Source organism: Coregonus clupeaformis, chromosome 1 (genome assembly GCF_020615455.1).
Source record: "Coregonus clupeaformis isolate EN_2021a chromosome 1, ASM2061545v1, whole genome shotgun sequence".
NCBI classification, from domain to species: domain Eukaryota; kingdom Metazoa; phylum Chordata; class Actinopteri; order Salmoniformes; family Salmonidae; genus Coregonus; species Coregonus clupeaformis.
Window position 1 is genome coordinate 96,348,908 of NC_059192.1, and position 14,270 is coordinate 96,363,177.

The 14,270-nt window shown below is 47.1% G+C and overlaps 1 protein-coding gene across 1 annotated transcript; it reads right to left on the reverse strand.

Annotated features, from left to right (window-relative positions):
• Positions 1 to 5,906: 5,906 nt before the first annotated feature.
• Positions 5,907 to 12,267, reverse strand: LOC121570392 (ATP-binding cassette sub-family B member 10, mitochondrial-like). The gene is made up of 14 exons (XM_041881882.2): positions 11,806 to 12,267; positions 11,242 to 11,439; positions 10,950 to 11,076; positions 9,103 to 9,331; positions 8,776 to 8,922; positions 8,425 to 8,560; positions 8,004 to 8,099; positions 7,681 to 7,890; positions 7,495 to 7,574; positions 7,197 to 7,377; positions 6,982 to 7,025; positions 6,862 to 6,896; positions 6,423 to 6,563; positions 5,907 to 5,910 (listed from the first exon to the last, which is right to left on the reverse strand). Exons 1-14 carry the CDS (start codon positions 12,107 to 12,109, stop codon positions 5,907 to 5,909), a joined length of 1,932 nt encoding a protein of 643 aa, XP_041737816.1. The 5' UTR covers positions 12,110 to 12,267.
• Positions 12,268 to 14,270: the final 2,003 nt, after the last annotated feature.

The following is a 14,270-nucleotide window of genomic DNA, read 5'->3' on the forward strand; positions in this document are numbered from 1 at the left end:
CCGGGCTAGATTGAGCATTGAGCCGGATGTCATGAAGCCGGCCCAACGCATCTGGCCACCAGTGCGTCTCCTCGGGCCGGCTTACATGGCACCAGCCTTACGCATGGTGTCCCCGGTTCGCCTACATAGCCCGGTGCGGGTTATTCCACCTTCCCGTACTGGTCGGGCGACGGGAGCATACAACCAGGTAAGGTTGGGCAGGCTCAGTGCTCAAGGGAGCCAGTAAGCCTGCACGGTCCGGTATTTCCGGCGCCACCTCCCCGCTCCAGCCCAGTACCACCAGTGCCTACACCACGCACCAAGCCTCCTGTGTGTCCCCAGAGTCCTGTGCGTCCTGTTGCTGCTCCCCGCACTAGCCCTGAGATGCGTGTCCTCAGCCCGGGACCACCAGTTCCGGCACCACGCACTAGGCCTTATGTGCGTCCCCAGGGTCCAGCATGCCCTGTTCCTTCTCCCCGCACTAGCCCTGAGATGCGTGTTCTCAGCCCGGTACCTCCAGTTCCGGCACCACGCACCAGGCCTATAGTGCGTCTCGGCCGGCCAGAGTCTGCCGTCTGCCCAACGGCGCCTGAACTGCCCGTCGGCCCAACGGCGCCTGAACTGCCCGTCTGCCCAACGGCGCTTGAACTGCCCGTCTGCCCAACGGCGCCTGAACTGCCCGTCTGCCCAACGGCGCTTGAACTGCCCGTCTGCCCAACGGCGCCTGAACTGCCCGTCTGTACTGAGCCTGCAAAGCCGCCCGTCTGCCATGAGCCTTTAGAGCCGTCCGCCAGACCGGAGCCGCTAAAGCCTTCCGCCAGACAGGAGCCGCTAGAGCCTTCCGCCAGACAGGAGCAGCCGAAGCCTTCCGCCAGACAGGAGCAGCCAGAGCCTTCCGCCAGACAGGATCAGCCAGAGCCTTCCGCCAGCCATGAGCAGCCAGATCCGTCAGCCAGCCACGAGCAGCCAGATCCGTCAGCCAGCCATGAGCAGCCAGATCCGTCAGCCAGCCATGAGCAGCCAGATCCGTCAGCCTGCCATGAGCAGCCAGATCCGTCAGCCTGCCGCGAGCAGCCAGATCCGTCAGCCAGCCATGAGCAGCCAAATCCTTCAGCCAGCCATGAGCAGCCAGATCCGTCAGCCAGCCATGAGCAGCCAGATCCTTCAGCCAGCCATGAGCAGCCAGATCCGTCAGCCAGCCATGAGCAGCCAGATCCGTCAGCCAGCCATGAGCAGCCAGATCCGTCAGCCAGCCATGAGCCGTCCAGCCAGGATCCGCCAGAGCCGTCCAGCCAGGATCCGCCAGAGCCGTCCAGCCAGGATCCGCCAGAGCCGTCCAGCCAGGATCCGCCAGAGCCGTCCAGCCGGGATCCGCCAGAGCCGTCCAGCCAGGATCCGCCAGCCAGCCAGGATCCGCCAGAGCCAGCCAGCCAGGATCCGCCATTTAGTCCGGTGCTGCCCCTTAGTCCGGTGCTGCCCCTTAGTCCGGTGCTGCCCCTTAGTCCGGTGCTGCCCCTTATCCTGGTGCTGCTCCTTATCCTGGTGCTGCCCCTTATCCTGGTGCTGCCCCTTAGTCCGGTGCTGCCCCTTAGTCCGGTGCTGCCTCTTAGTCCGGTGCTGCCCCTTAATCCAGTGGGGTTAAGTTGGAGGGTGGTCATTTGGAGGAGGCTACGAAAGCGGGTAGTGACTATGGTGGGGTGGGGACCACGACCAGTGCCAGAGCCGCCACCGTGGACAGACGCCCACCCAGACCCTCCCCTAGACTTTATGCTGGTGCGCCCGGAGTTCGCACCTTAAGGGGGGGGTTATGTCACACCCTGGCCTTAGTTATCTTTGTTTTCATTAATAATTTAGTTAGGTCAGGGTGTGACATGGTGAAGTATGTGTTTTGGTTTGTCTAGGGGTTTGTAGGTTTAATGGGGTAATATCTTGTCTAGGTGTTTGTATGTTGATGGCTGCCTAGATTGGTTCTCAATTGGAGACAGCTGTGGTTTATTGTCTCTAATTGGGAGCCATATTTAAGGCAGCCATGGGCATCATGTGTTTGTGGGTAATTGTCTATGTTGAACGTTTGTTGCTTGTCTGTGCACTTACGTTATTTAGCTTCACGGTCGTTTGTTGTTTTGTTAGTTTTGGATAGTGTTCGGTTTCGTGTTTTTTCTCTCTTCCAAAATAAAGAGATGTATTTGGCACACGCTGCGCCTTGGTCCAATATCTCACAAGAAGACGATCGTGACAATGTGAGTCTGGAAGGAGAGTTTACGGTCTAACCAGACACCTAGGTATTTGTAGTTGTCCACATATTCTAAGTCAGACCCGCCGAGAGTAGTGATTCTAGTCGGGCGGGTGCAAGCAGCGTTCGATTGAAGAGCATGCATTTAGTTTTACTAGCATTTAAGAGCAGTTGGAGGCTACGGAAGGAGTGCTGTATGGCATTGAAGCTCGTTTGGAGGTTTGTTAACACAGTGTCCAATCAGGGCCAGATGTATACAAAATGGTGTTGTCTGCGTAGAGGTGGATCTGAGAGTCACCAGCAGCAAGAGCGACATCATTGATATACACAGAGAATAGAGTCGGCCCGAGAATTGAACCCTGTGGCACCCCCATAGAGACTGCCAGAGGTCCAGACAACAGGCCCTCCGATTTGACACATTGAACTCTATCTGAGAAGTATTTGGTGAACCAGGCGAGGCAGTCATTTGAGAAACCAAGGCTATTTAGTCTGCCAATAAGAATGCGGTGATTGACGGAGTCGAAAGCCTTGGCCAGGTCGATGAAGACGGCTGCACAGTACTGTCTTTTATGGATCGCGGTTATAATATCGTTTAGGACCTTGAGCGTGGCTGAGGTGCACCCATAACCAGCTCGGAAACCAGATTGCATAGCGGAGAATAATAATAATATGCCATTTAGCAGACGCTTTTATCCAAAGCGACTTACAGTCATGTGTGCATACATTTTTACATATGGGTGGTCCCGGGGATCGAACCCACTACCCTGGCGTTACAAGCGCCATGCTCTACCAATTGAGCTACAGAAGACCAGGTACGGTGGGATTCGAAATGGCTTTCAAATACTATCGAAAGGCAGGGCAGGATGGATATAGGTCTGTAACAGTTTGGATCTAGAGTGTCACCCCCTTTGAAGAGGGGGATGACCGCGGCAGCTTTCCAATCTCTGGGGATCTCAGACGATACGAAAGAGAGGTTGAACAGGCTGGTAATAGGGGTTGCGACAATTTCGGCGGCTAATTTTAGAAAGAAAGGGTCCAGATTGTCTAGCCCAGCTGATTTGTAGGGGTCCAGATTTTGCAGCTCTTTCAGAACATCAGCTATCTGAATTTGGGTGAAGAGGAAGCGGGGGAGGGCATGGGCAAGTTGCAGCGAAGGGTGCAGAGCTGGTGGCCGGGGTAGGGGTAGCCAGGTGGAAAGCATGGCCAGCCATAGCAAAATGCTTGTTGACATTTTCGATTATCGTAGAGCTGCTAGAGCTGCCGTGGTCAACTGTAAGTGGTGTTATTGTGAAGTGGAAACATCTAGGAGCAACAACGGCTCAGCCGCGAAGTGGTAGGCCACACAAGCTCACAGAAAGGGACCGCCGAGTGCTGAAGCGCGTAGGACATTGAAATCGTCTGTCCTCGGTTGCAACACTCACTACCGAGTTCCAAACTGCCTCTGGAAGCAACATCAGCACAATAACTGTTTGTCAGGAGCTTCATGAAATGGGTTTCCATGGCCGAGCAGCCACACACAAGCCTAAGATCACCCATGCGCAATGCCAAGCATCGGCTGGAGTGGTGTAAAGCTCGCCGCCATTGGACTCTGGAGCAGTGGAAACACGTTCTCTGGAGTGATGAATCACGCTTCACCATCTGGCAGTCCGACGGACGATTCAGGGTTTGGCGGATGCCAGGAGAGCGCTACCTGCCCCAATGCAAAGTGCCAACTGTAAAGTTTGGTGGAGGAGGAATAATGGTCTGGGGCTGTTTTTCATGGTTCAGACTAGGCCCCTTAGTTCCAGTGAAGGGAAATCTTAACGTTACAGCATACAATGACATTCTAGACGATTCTGTGCTTCCAACTTTGTGGCAACAGTTTGTGGAAGGCCCTTTCCTGTTTCAGCATGACAATGCCCCCATTGAAGAGTGGAGCCTGTTATAGCAGCAAAGTGGGGACCAACTCCATATTAATGCCCATGATTTTGGAATGAGATGTTCGACAAGCAGGTGTCCACATAATTTTGGCAATGTAGTGTATTTGATCACTGAAAGTGGTCACAAAGGTGTATGAGTAGAATGGATGAGGCAAAAATCCAAGGAATTGTTTTGGATAGCCCAGATTTGTCTGAACTGAATTTTACAGTAAATTATACTGAACAAAAATATAAACGCAACATGCAACAATTTCAAAGATTTTACTGAGTTACTGTTCATATAAGGAAATCAGTCAATTGAAATAAATTCATTAGGCCCTAATCTATGGATTTTGCATGACTGGGCAGGGGCTAAGCCAGGCCCAGCCAATCAGAAAGCATTTTTCCCCACAAAAGGGCGTTATTTCAGACAGAAATAGTCCTCTGATGTGGAGGTCCTGGGCTGGCGTGGTTACACGAGGTCTGCGGTAGTGGGGCCGGTTGGACATACTGCCAAATTCTCTAAAACAACGTTGGAGGCAGCTTATGGTAGAGAAATTAACATTCAATTCTCTGGCAACAGCTCTGGTGGACATTCTTGACATTTTAGCAGACGCTCTTATCCAGAGCGACTTACAGTTAGTGAGTGCATACATTATTTTATATACTGGCCCCCCATGGGAATTGAACCCACAACCCTGGCGTTGCAAACGCCATGCTCTACCAACTGAGCTACATCCCTGCCGGCCATTCCCTCCCCTACTCTGGACGACGCAGGGTCAATTATGCGACGCCCAATGGGTCTCCCGGTCACGGCCGGCTACGACAGAGCCTGGATTCGAACCAGGATCTCTAGTGGCACAACTAGCACTGCCTTAGACTACTGCACCACTCTGGAGGCATTGTGTTGTGTGACAAATCTGCATATTGCCTTTTATTGTACCTAGCACAAGGTGCATCTGTGTAATGATCATGCTGTTTAATCAGCTTCTCGATATGCCACACCTGTCAGGTGGATGGATTATCTTGGCAAAGGAGAAATGCTCACTAACATGGATGTAAACAAATTTGTGCACAACATTTGAGAGAAAGAAAGCTTTTTGTGCATATGGATCATTTCTGGGATTTTTTATTTGAGCTCATGAAACATGGAACCAACACTTTACATGTTGGTTTATATTTTTGTTCAGTGTAGTTCAGTTAAAATTATAACTTTTTTAAACACACTTCACACACAGATTGGAGAGAAAAAAGCAACAGGGTAATAGCACCCTCTTTTGGTAAGAGGAAATATTTTCTGAGAATATGCGATGACAGTATGATACAGAACCAAAATATAAACCTGTCATGTAACTTCAGTACTGCAACTGCTGTAGTAGTAGGGCTATTAGTGGGGGTCTATTTGAAAAAGTATTCACAGAATATCGATTCGATTTTATTTTCACAGATGCCTAATGATTTAGAACACAAAATCATCAAAATATAATATTTGATTACATTATTACAACATACTGATTTTACCCAAGAGCCTTGTGTAGAGAACATTTATATAGGACTTATGCCCCAAAACATCTGAATACAATAGTGATATAGGGATAGTGGAATCGGTTTAACGGGGAGAAAATGTAGCTATTAGTAAAAGTGATTAATATTACAGCAGGGACTGGCATCTCCAGTTCTCGGGGGGCCGGAATGGTGTCACACTTTTTCCCCATCCTTAGCAAACACAGCTGATTAAACTAATTGCATTCTAAACTGAATATCATAATTAGTTGATTATTGGAGTCAGGTGTGTGTTAGCTGGGGCAACGCACAGATTTGGTCAAATTTTACCTACTGAATGTTAGATTGTTCAGACATGTTCACCAAATTGGTAGCAAAGAAAGACCCACCTTTGAAGATGAATTCTGTGATTATATCTTATGTAAATCGAATATCCTGCATAAATTCCATCACAATAAAATTATAGCCAGTGACTAAACAGGTAAAATAGCAGAATATTTTCATGGATATGCACATCATTTTCCTAACTGATCAGTGGCGGTTCATTCATTGCTTTATCAACTGCAGTGAAATATGTTATTTGATTATCTTCTACATTTATGACAATGTACAGTACCAGTCAAAAGTTTGGACACACCTAGTCATTCCAGGGTTTTTCTTTATTTGTACTATTTTCTACATTGTAGAATAATAGTGAAGACTTCAAAACTATGAAATAACACATATGGAATCATGTAGTAACCAAAAAAGTGCTAAACATCTAAAAATATAATTTATATTTGAGATTCTTCAAAGTAGCCACCCTTTGCCTTGATGACAGCTTTGCGGCGTGGACGGCGTCAGCGTTCTGGATGGTGGTGAGGCGGTGGGCGATGATCAGCACAGTGCGCCCATCCATGAGCCGCTCCAGAGCCTCCTGGACCAGGAACTTATTCTCTGCATCCAGGGCACTGAGGAATAGGGGGAAAACGTTTATTTATTTAATAAAAATGAATAGATTAGAATTAGATCAGAGATCCATTGAGTTCTCTTCAAATACTTGTTTCGGTCTCTCACTATTGGGACGTGAGAGACCTCACTTGTTATCAGACAACCAGGGTTATGCAAGTAACCTCAAGTTATAGCTCACATTATATTGTTGGGTTGTTTGACCTTTGACATCACCCAGCTCATTGACCTTGCTTAACTGTCCAAAATGAAGAGGAAGTGACTGAAATGAAACGTGATGTGATTCTGCACTTCTCTTACCTTGTAGCCTCATCAAGTAGAAGTATTTTGGGGTTCTGAAGGGAGGAAACATTATTACATTAGCTCAAATGATTAAAAACATCAATTGTTGATGCATGTAATCAGGTGTAATTAAATTACCTTCAGCAGAGCCCTTGCAATAGCAATTCTCTGTTTTTGACCACCTGTTGGTTCAAGTAAAATAAGTAATTCCATTCCAGCTGTTAAAGAAGCTATGGTTTTAGCTATGAAGAAGAACTCCATAACAAAACCCATATCTGTCTGTAGTCAGATCATTCAGGGTTGAGAATATCCAGTGAAGTCCAACACCATCATTAGGAAATCCATGTATTTACCTGACAGTAGAACACCCTTCTCTCCCACCACAGTGTCAAAGCCTTCGGGGAAACCGTGGACAAACTCGTAGGCATTGGCGATCTGTGCAGCCTGCTGGATTTCCTGAACTGTGACCGTGTCAGAGTCGGGAGCTCCATAGGCAATGTTCTCATCAATGGAACAGGAGAAGAGCACAGGCTCCTGCAGACCCACAGAGGGAGAACAGTACAGGGACAGACCACATGTCACAACACAGCTCAGCCACAACAATGGGAACATGTGGTCAACTAATAATAATGTCATCATGTGACCAATTACCTGACTAACAGTTCCAATGTGACTCCTCAGCCAATAAGGATTCAAATCTCTCACATCATGCCCGTCAATAGTGATCACACCTACACAGCAAAACAGGGATCTCAAAATCAGAAGACTGTTGATGAAATGGAAGAGACAGTGACATGAAGCTGCTGTAAGAGATGACCTCCTGGCTGCAGTCCTCACCTGAGTCTGGGTCATAGAGCCTGAGCAGCAGGGAGACCAGGGTGGATTTGCCCGATCTGCTGGGGCCTACCACGGCCATGACAGAGCCGGCAGGCACGGAGAGACTAAGGTCCTGGAAGATAGGGGCATCTTTGTGGGTTGGGTAGGCAAAGGAGACATTCTGGAACTCCAGATTACCCTTCAGTTGCTCTGGCCTCAGCACAATACCCTCTACAGAAAAATGAGGAGGAACATGGACATGCCAGTTTAGATGCAGAGGAGTCTAAGGTGTTTTGCACAATGCTGTCTCAGTGTGGTCTAGAATGGAGGGGCATGATGCTGACCATTAAGGGGAAACTCAGGCTTCCTGTCCAATAGCTCCCACAGCCGTGCCCCTGCTCCAAAACCCTTCATCAGCTCAAAGTAGAACGAGCTCATCCCTGTTCAACAAAACAGACAATTAAACAGAAGCTCAGAGATAGAGAATCCGTTTTTTTATTTAAGTGTGATTTGTTCATTGATTAATTTACATTTTAGTCATTTAGCAGACGCTCTTATCCAGAGCGACTTACAGGAGCAATTAGGGTTAAGTGCCTTGCTCAAGGGAACGTCAACATATTTTTCACCTAGTCGGCTTGGGGATTAGAACCAGCGACCTTTCGGTTACTGGCACAACGCTCTTAACCACTAAGCTACCTGCCGCCCCGGGCTGGGGTTTTCCTCAGAATGCATGGATAGGCAATGAGACAATTATATGCACCCTACCTGCAATGCTAATGCCCACCCAGAAGGCGTACATGTGGAAGGAAGAGAGCTCTCCCACAGTTATGTGTTCGGTGGCCATCAATAGCCCTCCCTTATACAGCACAGAGAAGATGATGATGTTGCCACTGAGTCCTGTCTAAAAAAGACCCATAGGAAAGCAGTTACAACCCAATGGCCCCTGAAGGAATACAGGCCAGAAAAGCAGAAGCTTCCATCACAGATCACACAACTCTGTGATTCCTGTCTTTCAAGAGACCAAAGGGGTGGAGTACATTTCAACTGATGTCATTGACAAAATGTCAACCATCTCTTTAGGGAAAATTGGGCAACATTGAATGGCTGAATGCTCACCACGCCAAAGAACCCGGCCAGCAAAACGGCTTCCTGTTTGGCCAGGTGGAGAATGTAGTTGGCCTTCTCTGTATACTTAGCCACCTCTGTCAGCTCCTTACCAAACGCCCGAACTGTCCTCATGTTGCTGATACGCTCTTCTGCCAACTACATGAGAACAGAACAACAGAGTCTCAGTCTGTTCAATTGGTTTCAATTCAACATTTTGGGGTTAAAAGACCCGGATGTTGATTAGGTTGTATTTGTACTCTGCTTGAAGAGTAATCTAGGGGAAACACAGCCTCAGTAATGACTGTAATGATGAGCTGTTAGCAGGCCTTATCTTACCTGTGTGGCCTCGGCCAGAGAGTCCTGTGTGCGTTTGGATATGGAGCGCAGGTATCTCCCGTATATGACAGCCAGGCCAGCCATAGGAGGCACGATCATCAGCACAAAGGTTGCTAAACTGGGTGACACGTAAAACTGTTGGCAGAGAGGGAAGGAGAGGCCAGGAAACATGAGGCAATTCAGCTCGTCTTTTAAGCTTGCTCTGTTACCTTTGGAACCTGTAAAGCCACTAATGACTAAAGAGGATGTGTGAACATATTTATCAACTTATTCAACTTTACTATATTTAGTATAATAATGTGTTATGGATATTTTGCTATGCATAATTTGTTTCAGGAAGTGACTGAAATGAAACGTGTACAGTAACCAAGGAAGAAACTCATGGAAGTAACTCGCTAAATTCTAATTTCCTGTTGTGACAGAAAGAACTTTGGTCAAACCAATCTACGTAGAGTAACCAGAACAATGAAGAAATGTAAGCCGGGTGTACACCACACGATTTGGCCATGATTTAGCTTTCCCAGACAAGTTTTTGAGATTGGAGACAAAATCCCGACGTCGTTGCCTACTCGGGGCACGCGGCTGTCACCTACGCTCGTTTAATGTTTTCGGGTCAAAGACACAATCTGAGGGCTACCGATCTCGTCTTTGAGCAGTCCCAGACGTCCATATATTTTAAAACATATTTGATTTTATTGGCACAAAATCTAACTTAAAAAGGCACTCGCACATCTGAGCTATCTCTTTTGTAGGTGCATGGCAACAGTTGAACAAGATGAAACCCGCACACTGTTCTTGATAGTATCCCTGCTCTTTAATAAGCTTTAAGTATCGGCCTCAAGGCCTTCATCAGAGCTTTTGTGAGTTTTTTAAAATTAGCACCCTTATGTAGACATAGCCCCACCCACATCCGTTCCATGCATCGAATGGGGTTGGAGTCGAGGGAAAACAAGTGCTACCAAATATAACAATGTGCATTTCATAAATATTCTAATACAGTGTGTACATAAAACGTATTAAACACGTATGTATAACCACAATGAGGACATCAACCCACTAAGCAAGTTTTCATAAATCATTGGTTACAGCGCAAGAAAAACGTCAGAGTAATCTGTAATGGGGGAATTAATTCATATTCACATTTACAACATAACATACATAGATATTTTCAAACATATTTGATTTTATTGGCGCAAAATCTGCAATGCTCTTGTAGTGTGAGATTTACAACAAGTTTTGAGAACGGTGATCAGCAACAGCCAATGAGAGCTCAGCAGAGAAGAAGCGAGTGAGATTACGTTTAGCATCACCCAGAATGTGTAGACTCTTGAGCAGGAGCGATGACTACTACTAGTATGCGTTTGGACTTGCCTTTAACCAAAGTGAAAGTGTCAAATCGTTACAGCTCTGAAGTTCACAAGGAATGTTATTCAATTAAACTCTGTATGGTGAATGTCTGACTGAAAGTTTATGAGGCTGCTTTGAGCCATAGCTCGTAGCTACGCTAAATCTAATCACAATGTTTTTGTGAGACAGCATGATATCGAGAATCCTCACAACCAAGTGAATAATATTGTAGTGTGTGACCACCGTCTGTGCCACATCGTTTAGTGTGCGCACCACAATGTTGGCAAGACAACAAACTACAGGAAAGACGGTCGTTTAATGTGAAAGGCTCAGCGATGTTAGGATTTTTAAAGTCTTGTGTCCACCCGAGGAAAGCCTACCTGAAGGGATGAAAAAAATCACATCTTCTTCCTCATGACAATAAACCAGTTGACTTGCATTCTGATGAGACTCAGAATCTTAGAACTGACCCCAGTACAGAGAAAAAGGGTCTTTAACACCCCAAAGCCGTGTCCGCAGACAGGTGGTTAATGAGCTCCCCGGTACGAGTCTTATCAAAGAAACCCACCTCCTGCCTCAGAATGGAGGAGAATAGGGTTACACTTATATTTCTCACAATCTGTTGCCCTGCAAGAGTCATAACATCATTGTTTTATACATTTCCTCTGTATGGCATCAAAAGTGTAAACAGTCATGACAATTTTCAGAGATAGTAAGTTAAGTTCCCTCATACAGTCACCTGTGTAATTGCTATGGAAACCTACTCTGCATGCACTGGAAGCAAATGGTGACACTCAGCTGAGATTTGCATGAGGTAGACACGGGCAGCGCCCCCACAGAGGAACACCCCTAAGAGCGTGAAACACAGAGAGCAGAGGGAGGCACTGAAGTCCTCTGAGGAGCTGGAGTAGATGGTGTCAATAACCTGGCCAAGAAAGAAGGGCGCCGACATGGTGACAGCACTGGAAACCACCAGGAAACCCACAGCCGCTGTGGAGGATAGCATAGATAACAAAATATAAGAGTCAAAACAAGTTACTGCATTATTGTTTAAAAAGGGAAACTTTCATGACAACAAATAGGGCCTAAGGAAGGAATAAGGGATGTAATGAAGTCAACCCTATACAGGCACAAGTTAGTGATAACATTGTTATTTCAGTGTAATGTGTCACTTAGTGTGTTGTGAAATCTGTTATGAATGTATTGTAATGTTTTTAAAATTGTATAACTTCCTTAATTTTGCCTGACCCCAGGAAGAGTAGCTGCTGCATGCTAATGGTGATCCATAATAAATACAAATGTTTGTCATTTTAGAAGTTGTCAGTGGTGGTACAGTGAACCAGTGACATGACCTACCTGACAGTCGCAAGCGCTCAGGGTGGGCAAGTTGTAATATCCTTTTGACATCCTCAGTGGGTATCCAAGTTGGGGTTTGTTTCGTTTCTGTTGCTTGTTCTGAGTCTGTTGAGGAGCTGTAGTTTGCAAAGTTGACCGTGGTTGTCCATGAGCTCCTCAACAAATGGTGCGGTATGGGGAACTGTCCAAGTGGAACACAAGGCACGAGAGAGGTGCATCTCCTCGGGTGTAAAAGCGAAGCGCGTGCCAAAGGCTTTTCCCACTCACCTCTCGCCCATTTCGTTGTCCCCTGGACGTCTGGCATTCTAACCAAACTAGTCTATGTGTTCGGGATTGAACGTTGCGTTTCAAAAGATGTACTCCTGGACATCTTGACAACAGCATCAGTCCCATTCTGGTGCACCCAAGCCAGTTAGCGAGCGACTCAGACAGAAAAGCAAAATAATTCAAAACTCAAGTGCGCTAGCGTTTCAGAGCCCTCTTTAGGACGCTATTTCCGGCTTTTCAAATGTGAATAAAGCATAAAACTATAAAAGAGGTCTTAAAACACACCTTTTTAGCTTTGCTTTTCCTTTTTCCTTGTGAAGCTCATTGTGTTGCATGTCTGAAATAAGCTGTATAAATAAAGCTTGATTTGAATTGATTGGCTACATGCTACATGCAAAAAACAAGTTTATTTGACCAGTACACTCCAGGCATGGTACATTTATATTTCACAATCATGAAGATACTTCCTATTTCAAGTCCATTCACCAGCTCTATTATTCCAAGTTGTCTTAATTTAACTTTAAGGAAACGTCTCCTTCTACTGGCCAAATAAGATTACATCTTTTAGTCTCAGAATTGTATTGACTCAGGTTGATCTCTCCCTTTCCACAGACCAGCTTTCAGGTATGGCTTCCATTTACTCTGGTATTCACTTGAAGCTGAAAAACCCCAAGACACCCTGGGTGGACAAACTGAAGCTTGACGGTTTTGCACTGATGGTACAAGTGTTTTATTGATGTTATGATTTCTGACCATTTTTCTTTCCAGGTTATAATTGAAAGGATTCAGGAGTTGCATCAGAGACCCCCTCAGCGTCTGTCTCCACTGTGCTGAGCTGCTGTCAGGGCATCCTGTCCTCCCCAGTCCTCTCTGTAACATGCACCACTAAGTACAAGCTACTGGTGGAGCTGCTGGCCAAGCTGTGTCAGAGCAAACCACAGACCCCCTCACACCCCAGGTGTTTGAGGTCCTTCTTCTTACCCTGAGCAGCTACCTCACGGTCCAGAGGCAGCAGGACAACGCCAACCGTGTGTTTCTCCACGTCACAACACACATGCTCCAGCACCAGGGCCTGGACGGCCGAGGATGACCTACTTGTTCGCCAGCACCTGATTAGGGACATCCGTGGTAAGGTGGACACCATCCTGCAGTCCTCTTCCTGCCAGACCATCTCCAGGCCTATAAGGAGGAGCCAGGGATGAAGAACGGGCTGGCAGGGAAGGGCCTACTCTCCCCAATCAACTCCATACTCACAAAGCTCTGTGCACAACGGTACTGTGACACCACTCTCCATTATGCTGCCAGGCCAAGTTCCCTCCCGCTGCTCTTCAGGTTCTCTCTGGACGGGTTCTCTCTGGACATCTACTGTAAAGGAGAGGATAATAAACAACTCTGCTTTTTTGACACAGTTAATCACCGCCTTGGATTTCACAAACCAGGTGACTCTCAAAGACACGTTTGATGGTGAAAACTGGAGCTTAGCTCTGCTGGCTTTGGAGAACCTCTTGAATTTATGCTTGATGGGAGACATTTACAATGTGTCGGCCGACAGGATAAAGCACGAGGAGGTTCAGTTGATTTTCTACAGGAAGGTGGTGAGGCTGTTGTTCGACAATGCCCAGCCCATCATATCAGCATGGTACGAACCATGTGGACTACAGGTAAAAAAAGAGGACTGAGCACGTCCCCATTCTCATCGACGGGGCTGTAGTGGAACAGGTTGAGAGCTTCAAGTTCCTTGGTGTCCACATCACCAACAAACTATCATGGTCCAAACACACCAAGACAGTCGTGAAGAGGGCACGACAAAGCCTATTCCACCTCAGGAGACTGAAAAGATTTGGCATGGGTCCTCAGATCCTCAAAAAGTTATACAGCTGCACCATCGAGAGCATCCTGACTGGTTCCATCACCGCCTGGTATGGCAACTGCTCAGCCTCCGACCGCAAGGCACTACAGAGGGTAGTGCGTACGGCCCAGTACATCACTGGGGCCAAGCTTCCTGCCATCCAGGACCTCTACACCAGGCAGTGTCAGAGGAAGGCCCTCAAAATTGTCAAAGACTCCAGCCACCCTAGTCATAGACTGTTCTCTCTGCTACCGCACGGCAAGCGGTGCCGGAGCGCCAAGTCTAGGTCCAAAAGGCTTCTCAACAGCTTCTACCCCCAAGCCATAAGACTCAGCTAATCATGGCTACC